We start from the raw sequence: 15322 nt of genomic DNA, 5'->3' as shown, positions 1-15322 counted from the left end.
GGAGAACGAGACGCAAATGCTCTACGATGGGTGATTGACAAAGAAAATCGAGTTGGAAAGGTGCTGGAAAGGAAAGCCCATGAGGTTGTTGAATCAACAGTTGGTGTGACGTAGGGTGGCCTGAGCGTTTGCGTGGGGAAGGTACGACGTGCCAAACACCGGGGAAAAGGTGAAGTGAGACAAGACCTCACAAAGTCAGTGCTTACCTCTCTCCGATTTGCAAAATGTTTGCACGCAGAGAACGGCACAAAGGTCTAGTAGTTTGAAATCGTAATAGATGGCATTTGCTCGTTGAATACTCCCGCCAAGTCTCATCAAGGATATCACTAAACCACTGTACGATCGCCTATATACATCCACCCATGTGTGCTTTCCAAACCAACTACACCACCCAGATTCGTACCATTAGAGAGCGCCAAACGTCAAGCGCCAAAATCAAACTGCGCAAATACCAAGACTGTGCAAACGCGCAGCCACCCATCTATGCATTGCAAAAACCCGGGATATCTCTCGTAAGCTCGAGCAAGGAAATGGACCGCTCAAAGAAAACGTCTTTCAAGACAAAAGACACCCAAACGGCAGATTCAGATCACAAATGTCCCTTTCTAAGATCAATATTAGAGCGGTTAGCGGTTTGATGGAGCGCCTGCCTCCTCCATCTCACTGCTAAGAAAATCGACCGAAGGGGTATGCCAGAAAACAGAAAATCGGTCCATGTCTATCGTTGAGTCCGTGTAACGCGCATCGCATCGCAGAGCCAAGCATCAAAATGAGCCCAAAAGCAGCAAAAGAACAGGGATGAGAGGTCGTCGTGGTCTAAATAGACCCACACGTTTGAGAATCCAAACGCCGGACGTGATATAAGAGAGCGTAGTCGTGCAGTTTGTGTTGTATAGCCGCCGCGACCGGTGTCGTTATGCATTTGGTGCAAAACAAAATTCTGAAGGGCGGGTGGAAGCCGTCAAGAGCGATCAAAGACTCATAGTCAGCCATTCCTAAAACACATTTGTTAGCAGTTAAACAATATTTTACAATGTGGGTGTCCTTACCCATTCAGCAGGGCCTGATGACTGCAAACCCTGGCCCATGGCACCCATGGGAAGAGCGCCCAGGTTCTGGCTTGGGAATGCACTCGGACTTGCAATGGGGGCGTCTCTCCTTCGCGAAGGTGCCTTTCCATTCGTGTCATCTGCATCGGCCATTTCTAGCTCCTGCGGTTCACTCCTACTCTGACCCCGCGCTCGTCGAGGTGTCACGTTGACTCCTCGAGACTGCGTGGGGGTTACTGATGAGCTGGTAGTTTTGGGTGGGCCAGGGGCGATAGGAATCACGCCGTTAGCCTTGGAGGTCGGTGTAGCAGCTGATAGCAAACTGGCACCAGAGATTCCGCCGCCGCTGGACCCTGTAGATTTGGGAGACTCGGAGTCTGCTGCCTTGTTCGAAGTCGGCGTCGTAACTGGGGTATGTGCGATGGAGTTTTTGCGGGATGTCTTTTTCGATGACCGTGTTGCTGCTGAGCCAACGGGTGCGTTGCCGCTGCCTCGGTTGCGTTTCTTAATGACATCAGTCTTAAGTGACAACGGCCGGACGACGCCATGCAGCTTCAAGAAGAGACCGCATGCGTTGCAGAGTGGGTGGCCTTCTGGATTACGGCGCCACAAGGGCGTCGTCTGAGTAAAGCAGTTGGTGCAGGTGGTGGGAGCACTGCCTTCGCCTGGCTTTGTTCCATTAGGACTTTCAGGTCGCGAAGGTGCTGCAGAACTGAAGCCCGACTCTGGAGGTGAGTTTGGTGAGGACTGCGAGAGACCGTGCATGCCCTGAAGCACCAAGCCGGCTGCGTTCGGCGTGGAGCTGGTGCGGGGTATCTTTTGGCGTCGGGGGTCGTTTCCACGATTGCGAATGTCGCTAACAGAGGCGGCTGAGCCATGCGTCCGGCCAAGACTACCCCCTGGACTCCAGTGATCTTGCGGTGAGTGCACGATTTCAGTTGGGCCAATAGTGACGGTTTTTCGAGGCGGCCCAGCGGGGTAGCGGGCTTGCATTGGGTTGAATTGGTTCGAGAGGTTGGTCTCCCATTGGAAGCCAGAGGTGAAATCCAAAGGCCCGTCTTCCATGGGTGAGAATTCTTGGGCAGGCATAGTACGGTCTGCAAAGGCGCTGCCTTCGTCGTCCTCGGCGTCCGAATCAGCACCAAAAGTGAACATGTTCTCTTGGCGTGTCATTTGCATTTCGTGTTGCTGTCGGAGGGGAAGGTTGTTGTGTAGTACATGAGACGGATCAACGTGGTGACTTGAATGCCCAAACGAAGATGCCGAAAAGGGCAGTGAGGAACTGGCGCTCGTGACGGGACTGAAAACAGACTCTGAGTCGCCTACACCGGGATTGAAGATGAATTGGGTTTGCATCGAGGTGGACAAGTTGGAGGGTCGGTGCGGTCCGTACAAGCCGCTACTATGCGTGCTACGGATGTCCATGCCGCTTCGATCAAAATACATCTGATTGTCCTCGGCCATGGGTTGGGGCGTCGAGGCCGTGGAGGGGAAGGCGGAGCTGGGAGGAGAGTAGTAGTCGGTGGAGTTGAGGGAGGAGGCCATGGAGTTTGGGTTGAACAGGTTGTTGCTGAAGGCGTTGTGGTTCATCATGGGCGAGCCGACAGGAGAGAAGCCAAAGTTTTGCTGGAAAGGGCCGGCCGAGCTGATGATGGAGTCGTCGGGCATCTGGAAGGTGTCGATGGAGTAGGGGACCTGGGCCTGCGAGGCCGGGAAGGTCGGGGGTCGCATGCCGTGGTCGAGCGAGTACTGGCTCAGGTCGGCCTCTGCTTGGGCGTCTGTGGGGATCATGCCGCTGTGAACGGGAGGGACCAGAGGCGAGGCTTCTGCTCGCCGTTTGGGGGGCTGATAAGCGGTTAGTGAGGGCGTAGAGGGACGTGGTGGGCAGGGCGATAAGGGACTCACTCGTCGCTCGTCAATGCTGGTCTTGCGGACATGCCGAGGCACGTAGCCAAATTCATTCTCTCTATTGATTGCAGGAGGGACTGAGGGGGCAGAGGCGCGGGCGAGGGAGAGGTGATGGTCGTTGGCCTGATTAAGCTTTCTTATCGGTATCGCTGGGGCGGTTGCATGAAATGGAGCTGATCCCTCATTCGACGCTTCTGGCGACAGGCCTGCAGGACTGCCGACGGACGAGGGAAATATAAAATCGTCTAGATTCATCGTGTCTGGGGGTGGTTGCTGTACCTGCGCCTGCTGGTCGGCCGACTTTCTCAACTGCTGCGCGATTCCACTCGGGGCAGAGCGGGGAGGCGGACGTGTGCTCTGTGCAGCAGCAGCGGCAGCAGGCGGTGGTGGTGGCATCAGATCACTGCTCTGGCTGCTGGGTCTGCTCTGGATATGTCTGCACGCAATGGCTAGTTAGCCAGGCTCAGGACGAGGCGAGAGGTCAGCAAGTAGCGACATGGCGGCATGCATACCCTTTATTGCGATCGAGCCCGGCCCGCCGCATGTTCATGGCCATCATTCGCCAGGTCAGGTTCTCCATGCGCTCTGCATTGGGCAGCTGGGTTTTGGCTCGTGAGTAGAGCTTCCATATCTGCGTGCCCAGCGGGTCGTTCTTCTGCATTTCCTCTGGCGACTCCCCGCCTGGCGAGTCGACAGGGTTGCCAAAGGCTGGGAAAATGGCATCGTCGAGCACGCCGCGGCGGTCGGCGTCGTCGGGCGCAGACAGGTCCATTGCGCCCTCTGGCACGGCAAAGTCCATGGGGTGTGGCGGCGAGGAGCCCTCAGTCGTTGGGAAGTGTTGCTCACGGTGCCTTTGGGGAGGGCGATGATGTAGTAGCTGCGACGGCGCGCGTGCTCTGAATGTGTCGGATGGGCGTACCCCACGTAGGCGTGGAGGGGAGGGGGGACCTTGGCTGCAACCACACACAGCCGAAGAGAGCCCAGAGTGGTGGTGCTGGTGCTTGTGCTGGTGCTGGTGCTGGTGCTGCTGTAGTGGGCAGTGGGTGGGCGTTTGCGGCCAGATGCTGGTGCTGGGGACTGGATGTCGGTCGGCCTGGAGTTATTATTTGCCCTGGAATGCTTTTGCTGCTGCTGCTGCTGTCAGTCTGCTACTACTGCTACTACTACTACTACTACTACTGTTACCACTACTCTATGCCCTGCTCTGCTCCACGGGGAAACCCTTGCACCGTCAACCACCAGTGAGCGGCGCAATAATCAATTGCTCCTCCCGAGCTCCAGCATTGGCACCAAGGCAAGCGTCGCGAGCGAGTCGTGGGCCTGGGAGGTGCCGTTCAGTGCCCACGCTCAACCCCCACCCATTCACTCTGCCTTTGCCAATCATGCCCCTTGTTGCTGCTGTACCAGTCCAGGGAGAAATGCCTGGACGTGCAGCCGGGCGTGCTGTTTGGCCGGCTTTGAACGCCCTCGAATGGCAGCGCCCAAACCCTTCAATTCAACTGCACAGTGTCGTCAAACCCGCCACTCGAAAAAGCAAGCTGCCTGCGCACACGACACGGCTAATTACCGCGCTTCTACTCGCGCTCCACTCCACCCAGGGGCCCGTTGTGAACCGTTTGCCAGCCCGATCGCGGCGGTTCAAGCTGAGGTTGAGGCCTGGGGGGGCTGAATCAATGGGACCGACACACTGAACAATGCCTGTCTGCCCGGCCGCTTAGCATGCACGCCCTGGTTCATTCAGAGACCGCCTGAACCGTGCAGCCATATATACAATTACGGACCCTGTCTCACCGCGACGTAGGCTATTACTCGACCCAGAGCTCGTGTGCGACGTGCAGAGAGTGGGCTGCGTTGCTGACCACCTTCCACCCCCCCCTCCTCCTCTAGAACAAAGCACAGGGACTCCGACGCCAGTCGAGCTGGCTCACTTCCGCTCTTGACATGTTCTACTGCGATCCACAACCCAGATCCACCAACTGCAGCCGGCTCAAGGCCTCGGTAGTAGAGAACAGCGGGACTGTGCACCCCTATTGGCTGTGCCCGTGGCTCTCACCGGGTGCCTAGCCAAATCCATCCATCCAGCCAGATTCCTACGCCGAAGCTCATCCTCATCGTCGACCTTCCGCTACACCTGGCTGCTTGCGCGCGCAATATCCTGTCATTTCCAGTGAGCCCCAGTTGTGCCTCGCTCCAGGCCACAGCGAAGACCTCGTCAGCAAGTGGATGCTTCCTGTGGCAACAGGCCTGCGATCACCAGCTAAATAAGGCACACGCAGTTCCAAGATAGCTCCTTTGTTCACCCGAACTTCAACCAACTACTCATCCCGACTTGTACCGGCTCCTTCCAATAAATCCCGAACTGCACTGCCATCTCAGGGTTCGGTACAACGGGCCCACAGCTTTCCCCTGCTACAGCTCCACCTCCCGCACGTGGTTGGAGCCATCTAAACTCCTAGTCTAATCCAACAGCGCCTATCGTCCGTGGCTTCTGGGCTTGCGGGAATTGGCGCATTCAACAGCAATAGGTGAGGCAAATGATCCTCGTCCAAGCCATTCTCTACATTCTACATGGACATTCTGGAAAGTCCGTATATGTATATATATATATATATAAGGTCCAAAAGAACCACAAGACACGCACCCAGGTCCCACTCCACACGTTGTTGCAACCCTATTTCTAGACACATGCACGTCATCTGGCACTAACTAGACATGATCGGGCCAGTGAGCCATCTTCAGCCAGCAAGGCCTAATCGGTAGAGCGCGCCCAGGGTCCATGGCAGAGTGGAGAACGAGGCCATACCCGCTGGAGTTTTCTCCGTCGCCATCACCGAGCGACAAGTTGATTACTCACAGACTTGTCTAACAGCAAGACGAGGAATATGTGGCGATCTAGTAATGCATGCGTGCGGCCAAATTGGATTGACAACCCTAGCAACGCCCAGCGGTATATTGAAACTGCAGCCAGTGATAGCAGTGGCATTATTCACATCCGGGCACGACTCATTTCCCTCCAACAACGCTGGTGTTTGACGTCGTAAATCCGCTAACTTGGGACGATCGCCTAGAACCTTGCTGACCGGCACTGTGGATTTCACATGTGAAAGCTGGGCCTTGGAGACAAAGACAACAAACTCGAGTTGAATAGCGCAGACCTACTAACGTTACTACGCCTTGCCTTTCAGACAGGGCCAAAGCCGAAGAATTCCGCCGCCTTTTTACCCATTATATCTATAATAGAGCATGCAAAGACATGGTTTGCTGGATATTGAAGCCGCGAAACCCCCACACTTCTTCCCCGTTGGGAGCAAGTAGCTTCGGTGCATCCGTGCTCATGCAAGCCTCCCAAGCCACTTACATCTGACTTGCATGCCACTAGTAGGGATATAAAGCCTAGATCAACTGCTAGCCCGACGCAATTCCGCTAACCTCAGTTCGTGAGACGGATGTGCCGAATTGCTGGCTTTGACACGCTATGGACGCAGAAGCCGTACCAACACGCCGCGTCTGCAGCGAATTCCTGCGCTCTTTTGCCTTTTGAAATCCTGATTACGCGGCTGCATATCAAAGACGTCCGACTTCGCAGCTTTGGCTTCCTAGGGACCGCGGAAACGCTTGGTGGAGTGCGTAATGTCCGGACCACGCTGTACCAAGTAGCGACGGAAGTATTACACCGCCTAAACGCCGGACATATCAATCACCCACAACCCCAGTAGCACACGGGTGCACGTCTCCTTTTAGCAGGTCGAGGTAGCTGTGGGGAACGTTTGGACATCCGATCCTTGATACAGGCGCGGGATGCCGTGGGGTCAAAGTACGTGATTCATTTAGGCGTCGTATCGGAGCCCCTTGGGCCCTCGACACCACCTCCTTCACCGATCAACGGGTCGAGGTGGATTGGCCGTCGACGGGCCGGGCGTGGGCGAGAGGAGAGCGGGTCTGCTCGTGTGCTTCGTTGAGTCGCACTCATGCGGAGGCTCGTGTGCTTTGATTCCACATCGGTTCGCAGGACATCCGTCATCCTTGGTCAGCGACCATGTCACTCCAGTCTTTCCTGGTGACTGCTGCCCTCGCCGGTGCGATGCCAAGGTATTGCCGAACCGTCCTCTACGTGTTGGAGCATCGTATCGTATCTGCAGGGGCAGCGGAGGGTTGCGTGCGTTGACCAGACCAGACCGCGCTGCGAGTTCAATACGCCATCCGTAGTTGCAACAGGGTGACAACAGGAGTGCAATGCAATATCAACTCATGAGCAGCTCCCACAAGTTCGTACCATCCTGCCCCCGTTCAAACGTCCAAAGGAGGTGAGTCGTGATCATCCAGGTCCATTCTTGGCATCCATGGCGGAGAGGTCCCACGCAAAACCACAACGGAGTGGAGAGGATGGGCGGGGATCGAATCGAGAATCTCGGCGCGGAACCATCAACATTTCATCAATCCATGAGCGGAACAGCCCATCTACTTATACCACAGCCGCCCAGGCGGTTCTGCGGTGAGACCATTATCGGTTATCATTGCGCGATTGATAACGACATCCTTAGTGGTCCTCACGTCTAGCACACGTCCCCTTCCAGCCTTCACAATCTTTTCTCACGTCCCAGAACTCACCAATGGCAGGACGTTGTCTTCTTGTCTGGGGCTGTCTGAGCATGAGCTTCCTATCGCGGAGCAGTGAAACCAGGATGACTCGATAGCTTATCAAGGCGCGCGGATGTGGGGAAGCATCGAGAACAAGGCAAGGCTGGTAGATCGCTGATGGGGGAGCTGGGGGATGCGATGCTCTGATGCTTTGTGGGACTGTGCGACACTTGCAACAAAACAACTGCAACAATGCTCAAGTGGCCGACGGCCCTCAGAAACATAGACATGCTTAATTGGAGAGATGTGTGTTGGCGAGCCAGGTAGCCATTGCTTTGCCCCCCACTGAGCAGTAGATAAGTCATCGGCCCTATAGCTACCACGACACCCAGAGGATACTGTTGGCTATCTGAATAGTCCTCTCCGCCGTGAAGAACGCAGGATCATAGCAGCCATCAGGCCCACCTATTGCCATCTCTGAGACATTGAGATAACCCCAACGCTTTGCGTTCTTGTACTTTCGTCGCAGACCTTTCTTTGCGTGCCTCGTGACTACCTTCCAGTGGAACAACGCCGAGTACTAGGGCTTTTTATCTGCAGCTGCAATGTCTCAGTCGACGGTCACCGATATGGTATCGCGCCGTCCCGGTTCGTGGGCTTGTCTGGCTATCAATCGCGAAGCATGTGTCTCGCATTGCTTGTGCTGCAGCCTCACTTCTCCCCCTCCCTTGCACCCTCCTTGGCCTTATCATCACCACCTCCCCCTCCTTTGACCGTCTCTTCTCCTAGTACTTTACTAGCTGCCATGAACCTATCGCACACTCATTAGCCACCCAGCATATCATCGTATATCGCCTCCCAACCAAAACTTGACAAGTCGTCGTCGAGGCATGGATCCCTTACATTGCGCCTGAGTATCCTCCTAGTCCGCGTATATCCTGCGCTTGGCCCGCTGTCATACGCATCAAGCTCTCTAAATCCGACATATTCGCCGTCAATTGCGCGAGCTGTGCCTGGAGGTGTGAGAGTTGACGTGGTTTCTGGGAAGGGACGGTGCTGAGCCGTGACGAAGGCTGGGCGCGCGGGAGGTTCGACATTGCAGAATCGTGTTTGAAGAGAACCTAGGTATTGAAAACCTTGCAAAGGAGAGTGGGACGTTGTTCGTGGTGTTTGTTCGTTGGTTTTGTTGATTGTTGTTTGTCGAAGCAAAGGCGGGGACGCGTCGAGAGACTCCCGCGGCGAACAAGCTTGGCGGTCGGGGTTCTCCAGTTCTCGTCTTTTTCCATCTCGCCTTCATCGATCGACCGCGGAGCTTGACATTGACTGTCTACAGTTTCACCGCAAAGTACAAGCTTGCGAATAAGCCATGACTATCCATCAAGCTGTTCGTCGCTGGATCATGACGGGTGGTGTCGCTGCTGTTACCATCACTGGTACCATGTACGGGGCCGGACTGAAAGGGGATCAAACTGCTAAGCAGGTACGTCGCGATCACTTCTACCCTATACAATTTGCAGCATGTATGTACTAATCTCCTCGCAGACCAAGAAGAAGATGCTCGAAGCCACGCCAGACGAGATCATTGCCCAACTCGAATTCGCACGTGCTGATCTGGTCCTGAAGAAGAATGAGATGGAAAGGAAGATAGCGAGGTTCAAGGAACGCCGTTCCGAGGAGCGGGGACAGACGGAACCGAAATGAAGTGCAGAGAGCCGGTTCACGATCACGCCCGCTCGTATATGATGTACAGCTGCAGGAGCCAGTCCCTGGGAATATACATAACGAGGGGAGGATATGAACTTCCAGGACACCAACGGTTATCACTTGAGTTCTCTGTGGGCATCACGCCTTACCAGGCGCTATCAACGATACTAAAGACGAAAGAGGAGGCGGAGCACGACGTTAGTTCCCAGTCTTGTTGCCAGAGTTACTGGTCGCACTCCCGCGCTTGCCTACGAGAAAACTACGACTAAAGCGACAAAAACCCGGCACGCCATTAGACGTACCTCTAAGCATCGTTTCGTTATCCACAGACGGCTGTTCCAGAGCTATTTTGCCAGCTATGCGACATGGTGGTCGTTGATCTAGCTCAGCGCTGCCTGAGTCACTCTGTTATTTATAGGAGTCGCTATGGAGCAGATTCGAAGAGCGATATTACCGGGTACGACAGGAACGTGCTTCCACGGCTGCACCTATGCACGTCCTACCCTACTAGAACGATGCATGGTCGTTAGGCCTGCAGCACCTTGCAGACACCCCTTCAGAATCCAATAAACAATTCAGCATCCATTCATGTCATCTTGGCCTATCTAATCTTTACCCCACTAGGCTTGACACGGCTGTTCCATGGCCCCCCTTAGCCCGATGCAAAGCGCCCAATCCCTCGAACGCCTCGCAAGCATATAGCCGAAACACTACCACTGCATCAACAACTAACATCCTACCTTTGAGATGAATGGGCACTAGGGTCACGGCCTTTGATACCAAACACGAAGCACACGGTTAACTAGGATCGATAGTACCTCGTATTGAGGGTGTCCGGCACTGAATAGCCCAAATGCAGCAACGCGAGTCGCAGGTCAACCAGCAAGTGTGCAGGCCGAAGGCATTGAAGCACAGGTCCCGAACCCCAGCACTGTGGCAAGAGGTTGTTGTTAAAAGGTTGACATGCTCAGAGAGAAGGCTAGTCAACATCTAATTCATCGCATCCTAGTCTCACAACAACAAAGACTCATGCAGCCAAAGCGCAGAGCACTGCAAGTCAAGAACACGATCTCAGGATACCCATGCATGCACATGTCTGTCCACCAAGTAGCACGTTCTTACCAGCGCTTAGGCTCACTAGACTATCCTTGCGATATGCACGGCATTCACTCGTTCATGGTACGCCGTTGTACTAGACCAATACCTAGCTACGGGATGGTGCAGTAGATTGCCCGTCATGTCCAGTCAAGTCCCAACTTTCACTACGTTGCGGCTGCGTTAAGCTTCGGCAATACCTGCCTTGTGTCGAAGCGTCTCGGTATACTTGCCATCTCACCGGGTTGAACTTTTAGTCTTGGGCCATAACAATTCACGTAGTGCGACAAAACTAGGCTTGAGGGTGATGTTCTGCCATTCTTGGCTATACTACGTTGGGAGTACGCCATCGATACTTGTACCGTTTCCGATGATCGAGGCGAGGCGCCTAGTATGAACGAAGATGTACTGATCTTCTCAGACAAGTAGACTGTCTCGCTTCAACTCTTTTCTCTCATCAGCCTAGTGTCGGCCTTGGATCCTACCCCTACTCCTTCTCCTTCTCCTTCTCTTTCTCCTTCTCCTTCTCTTTCTCCTTCTCCTCCGTCGGTTCGAAGTTCGCCTCACACTCCGTCCCATACGAGAGTGCCGCAGCAACACTACCAGCCGCTCCGACAGCCCCGTTCACCACCCAAGCAGCACTTCCTCCCATGGCCGCACTCTGCGCGATCGCAAAGTAACTGCCAGCTACGACGTTCCCCATCCCGGCCTGTGCACCCGCGGCGACAGATCCTACCACACATGTTGTCAGCGATGTACCGTTGACTGGGGAAAGGGTGGGTGTAGTGATAGAGACGTACCTGCAACAACCCCTCCAGAGGTCCAACCTGCAGCACCAAGCGCGAACGGCCAACTGACTATTGCCGCGGTGGTACCACCCAAAATCCACGCAGCTCGGGGAATTTTCGAGATGGTAGTCGTGAAGTTGCCCATTATATCGGGCTGTCCGATGGGCGTTCCGAAATACATGCTCGACCAAGCTGTTCCGTTGACCATGGTGAGTGTATTCAACTGATGATGCGATATTTCGCTAGAAGGTAACGTTGTGGTTGCGAGTCGCGTAAGTGGAAGGATAGGTGTGGTTTGCTTGCTCGAGGTGGACAGTTTGGCTTTTTAATGAGCAGGGTGAGTGGGCGTTTGTAGGTGGTTCGCGAAGGCTACCGGTGAAGTGAAAGGAGAGCGACCGTTACTATTGGTACAGTTTGAAAGAGGTGGCGCAATTACCAGACGTGCGCAGGCATCTGTTCGAAGGATGTTTGAATCTACGACGACGCTTCTGTGAAATCTTTATTAGTGAGAAGCAAGATTTACGCAGCGTGTCTGATAATTGCCTATGCTTGCAATTGAGTCGAAAAGCCAGTGATTTCTTGTCACAACCGTTGCGGTAGTTTCTGTACGATGCTAATACAACAATCTATGCTTGTTGAAAAATTAAGTTTAAAGAACAACACGTTGAAGAGCACGGCTCGAGGACTGGAACGTATCAATGAATAGATATACAAGGAACCAAATATCTTGTAGATTGTCTATTAGAATGTTTAACAGCCAATGAAGACCAGATCTGCTTGGCGTATAAATCCCTCCCACCAAATGCCAGCGCAATGATCTATCACCCCCGTTTGGGGAGCTTCTAGCCTTCGAAGTGCAGCCTCTACTCGCTGTACTATTAAAGAATCGGTCGTTGTCTCATGTACTAGAGCAAAGACCCTTACTCGAAACGCGTCTGGTTGTTCTCAATGAACACCTTCCGGAACCTGAGATGCGCCAAGTCCTTTGTGACCTCCCACGAGTTCTTCGCATTCTGCTTCACCAGCTGGCTTGTGGGCATCTGGAAAAGCTGATCAATCTCCTCGAGCGTCTTATCCTTCGTCTCCGGCATGAAGAAGATTTGATAGAACCAGCCGAGGACGGCAATGCCGCCAAAGAAACCTAGCGACAGGCCAGTTCGAGTGAACGCCTGCTGCATACCGGTGAAGTTGTATGTGATGATGAAAGACGACAGGAACAGCCAGCCGGTTGAGGTACCCATTCCATAAGAGCGAAGGTACGTGGGATACACTTCAGACGGAATCACCCATGTAAGCGCGGCGTAAGAACCGAAGAAGAGCTCGTAGAGAATGAGGCCGGTGAGATAGACACCGAGAGTTCCCTCAAAGGACTTGATTTGGTAGCTCACGCCGACCAGAACAAGGCCAATGAAGAAGCCAGGCAACATGGCAATAGCCCAGAATCGTCGACCGCAGGTCTCCATAAGGAAAATAGCCGGGATCGTACCAATCATGAGCGCGCCACCGCCGACCAAAGACATGTACGTAGCGTCGTATGTGTTGAAGCCGACTTGCGACATCAGCACGCTCATGTAGTACAAGAGGGCGTTGACGCCGGTGAACTGGCCAAGGAAGATCATAATATTGGCGTAGATGATGGCGCGGCGAGCACGTGGCTTAGTGAAGAAGTCCATCCATGGGAATCGGTTGGTCCGTCCGGCTGCGACCTCAGCTTCCTCCATTTCGGTGCTGACTTTCATGACGAAGAACTCCTCGCGCGCCTCGTGGGTGGCAATTCCTCGGATACGGAGCCAGACTTTGAATGCCTCGAGCGGCTTTCCCTTGTGCATCAGGTACCGTGGGCTCTCGGGCATGAAGAGCATGCCAATGCCCATTATCGTGGAGAAAAGAAGCGAGCTGCCGAGAATATAACGCCAGCTACCGTCTACTTTGATAAACCTAGACGTACAAAGTCAGCGTGTGCCACACCACAGTAGTGTGAACGTTACTAACATGGCAGCAACGGCGTAACCGAGGACTTCGCCGAGCGCGATGTTGAACTGATATAGCGACACCAAGTTACCCCGAAGCCTACTCTCGACGGTCTCCGCAACGTACACCGGGACAGTGCCACCTTCGAGGCCGACACCGGCGCCTAGGATGACACGTGCGGCAACCATCATTCCAAAGCTGATACTGCCTGCTTCAAGAGCTCCACCAATGGTGTACAAAATACAGGAGATGAGGATAGCCCAGCGACGCCCGAAGTATTCGTTACATGGCGAGATAAGGATCGCGCCACCGATAGCTAGGTCAATATCAGTATGACGGCCGCAGTCTGATCATTCGCAAAGACATACCTCCAAGCGGCATCCCGGAATTGACCAGTGAGTTCTGACGATCTGTGAGACCAAGGTCGTGGGGAAGCTTCAGATTTGCGCCAGAGATGAGCGACTGATCCAATCCCGAAAGAAGACCCCCCATAGACGCGAATAAAACCAGTAGCCATGTGAAGTGCTTGGGATTCTTGAACTCGAGGTCGAAAAACCCCTTCTTGTAATTAGCCTTCTCCAACTCCTTCTCCAGATCCTGGATCAGATTCTCCGACTCCCATCCTCGCGCATCTTCAAGCTGTTCTGTCTTCGCCTTTGGAGCGGAGTAGTCGGGAGGCGGGGCAGCTTGAATCTCAGCACGCGGTTGGTGTGGCGGTGATGCGACTTCGGTGCGCTGAGCAGTCTCTGGCGCTACCGTGGAATCTTTCTCGTCCATGGCGGGCAGCGATGAAGGAAGAATCGAGATAGTCAACGAAAGAAGAGACGAAGACTGATGTATCTATGCCCTCCGATCGGATGCATCTCCGCCCTTTTAAATCCCCAGTGGAGACACCCACATCATGGAGATTTCCCCATGGCGCTCCTCAGACCATACTGGTGTGACGTAGGCGTGGAGTCTCCATGGCACACCTTCTGCAAATTTTGTCTTCCTGAGCATGGGATCTTGGTCCTTGCGTTGCCGATGCTTGCAAGTGCGTAGCCGGTCGTCGCAGATTATCACGAATTGGACGATCGTAGCGAAGAAGGGTGGAGATCATAAGCATCGGGCCGACGGCTTGGTGGAGCTTGACTGCCAACAAAGCCTCTAGCGGCCCACATGCGGCTCTGCGACGATTTGAATTTTCTTCCGATATTCTGGCCGATTGAGGTACAGACATGTACGAGTTCCTGTCATTGCGAGCATCTTGAAGTTGGCCAATTCCACGGCGCTGCTGTTGATATAGACATTGCGAAATTCGAGGTCATAACAAGCTTCCTGTAGCAAGCGGGAGTGGCGTGCAGCGCAACGTTCGTGGCCGAGACCCTGGGCGGAAGCTTTTTAAAATTGGCAATTGCCGGACTGTATGCCTAGCACACGCCGATGCGGTGACTAAATCAAAAGCCGGTGCAGAGTAGGTGGTTTTCATAGTGAATCCATGCAACATCGGTGCCTGTTCGGTGGGGTGAGATCGTAAAACTCGGCCCTTTCTCACGAACTATTATCAAACTGGTAAGATAGACCTGATGTCACTGTGCCATGTCGGAATTAACCGGTACGCCGTAGATATGAAACTCGACTTGAGCAGATCCGATTGCGTGGTCTTCAGCTCCATGGACATTTTGACAGGGTTTAATGGCGATTTACCTCATATTATCGTCCTTAGCGCAGCGTCGACCTCTTGGCCCGGCACCATGCCGCCAAGGGTAGTTCGGCTCGATGCTCTGCTATTTCGCTATACCCGTAAAAGGTGCTCCAGGACGGCTCTCATAGGCTAGCACGCACCGTAGGAAAGTACTAGTGTTTACAACACTTCGGCAATGCATGGCGTTTCCAATATCCGTAAGTCTATCTTGGTGAGTGATCGAGTGCGGTGGTAGGAGGTTGGAAGTCAGATCTACGTTGGTCCTACATCAGAGTTGTGTTGCCGAGGTATGCGCACAGACATTAGGCACTCGCATCAACTCCGCCTCTGTTCCTATGTTTCTACCACCGTTGACACTTCAAAATGTTTATCCCAACGTAGCACGATGGTCCAGGGGCACCAGTACCTTGCGGTAATCTGGCTATCTCGAATCGCTGGCCTTGTTGGGACAGTTCTTTTCACTCTTTCCTGATCCATTTGCTTTCACTCAGGCAACCAATTTGCACCATTGTTAAGCCATTTCCTTCGCACTTCGAGTTTCTTAG

General features: G+C 53.8%; 5 protein-coding genes across 5 annotated transcripts; 1 reads left to right on the top strand and 4 right to left on the bottom strand.

The window, feature by feature from the left end:
* Positions 1–1028: 1028 nt before the first annotated feature.
* On the bottom strand, positions 1029–3756 carry K460DRAFT_351732 (area protein; the record flags this gene model as incomplete). Its single annotated transcript, XM_040931586.1, has 3 exons — positions 1029–2894; positions 2955–3393; positions 3470–3756. 3 exons carry the CDS (start codon positions 3754–3756, stop codon positions 1029–1031), a joined length of 2592 nt encoding a protein of 863 aa, XP_040794421.1.
* A 4517-nt stretch (positions 3757–8273) lies between these two features.
* On the bottom strand, positions 8274–8632 carry K460DRAFT_262860 (uncharacterized protein; the record flags this gene model as incomplete). The annotated part of the gene is made up of 2 exons (XM_040927478.1): positions 8274–8346; positions 8439–8632. Coding segments are annotated over 2 exons (267 nt in total), but the record flags the coding sequence as incomplete, so codon positions are not given.
* A 269-nt stretch (positions 8633–8901) lies between these two features.
* Positions 8902–9236, top strand: K460DRAFT_270993 (uncharacterized protein; the record flags this gene model as incomplete). Its single annotated transcript, XM_040927695.1, has 2 exons — positions 8902–9015; positions 9078–9236. 2 exons carry the CDS (start codon positions 8902–8904, stop codon positions 9234–9236), a joined length of 273 nt encoding a protein of 90 aa, XP_040794419.1.
* A 1405-nt stretch (positions 9237–10641) lies between these two features.
* Positions 10642–11074, bottom strand: K460DRAFT_362612 (uncharacterized protein). Its single transcript, XM_040932675.1, has one exon. The coding sequence runs from the start codon at positions 11035–11037 to the stop codon at positions 10822–10824; it is 216 nt and encodes a 71-aa protein (XP_040794418.1). The 5' UTR covers positions 11038–11074; the 3' UTR covers positions 10642–10821.
* A 571-nt stretch (positions 11075–11645) lies between these two features.
* K460DRAFT_362608 (MFS sugar transporter-like protein) lies at positions 11646–14129 on the bottom strand. The gene is made up of 3 exons (XM_040932674.1): positions 13462–14129; positions 13115–13409; positions 11646–13060 (listed from the first exon to the last, which is right to left on the bottom strand). Exons 1-3 carry the CDS (start codon positions 13868–13870, stop codon positions 12043–12045), a joined length of 1722 nt encoding a protein of 573 aa, XP_040794417.1. The 5' UTR covers positions 13871–14129; the 3' UTR covers positions 11646–12042.
* Positions 14130–15322: the final 1193 nt, after the last annotated feature.

Source organism: Cucurbitaria berberidis (genome assembly GCF_010015615.1).
Source record: "Cucurbitaria berberidis CBS 394.84 unplaced genomic scaffold K460scaffold_1, whole genome shotgun sequence".
NCBI classification, from domain to species: Eukaryota; Fungi; Ascomycota; class Dothideomycetes; order Pleosporales; family Cucurbitariaceae; genus Cucurbitaria; species Cucurbitaria berberidis.
This window is presented reverse-complemented; position numbering and strand designations above follow the sequence as displayed.

Coding starts and splice junctions, on each gene's coding strand:
- K460DRAFT_362612 (XM_040932675.1), bottom strand. CDS start 11,037: ATGGGGAACGTCGTAGCTGGCAGTTACTTTGCGATCGCGCAGAGTGCG.
- K460DRAFT_362608 (XM_040932674.1), bottom strand. CDS start 13,870: ATGGACGAGAAAGATTCCACGGTAGCGCCAGAGACTGCTCAGCGCACC. Junction 13,410..13,461: donor TTCCGGGATGCCGCTTGGAG/GTATGTCTTTGC, acceptor ATATTGACCTAG/CTATCGGTGGCGCGATCCTT. Junction 13,061..13,114: donor GGTTACGCCGTTGCTGCCAT/GTTAGTAACGTT, acceptor TTGTACGTCTAG/GTTTATCAAAGTAGACGGTA.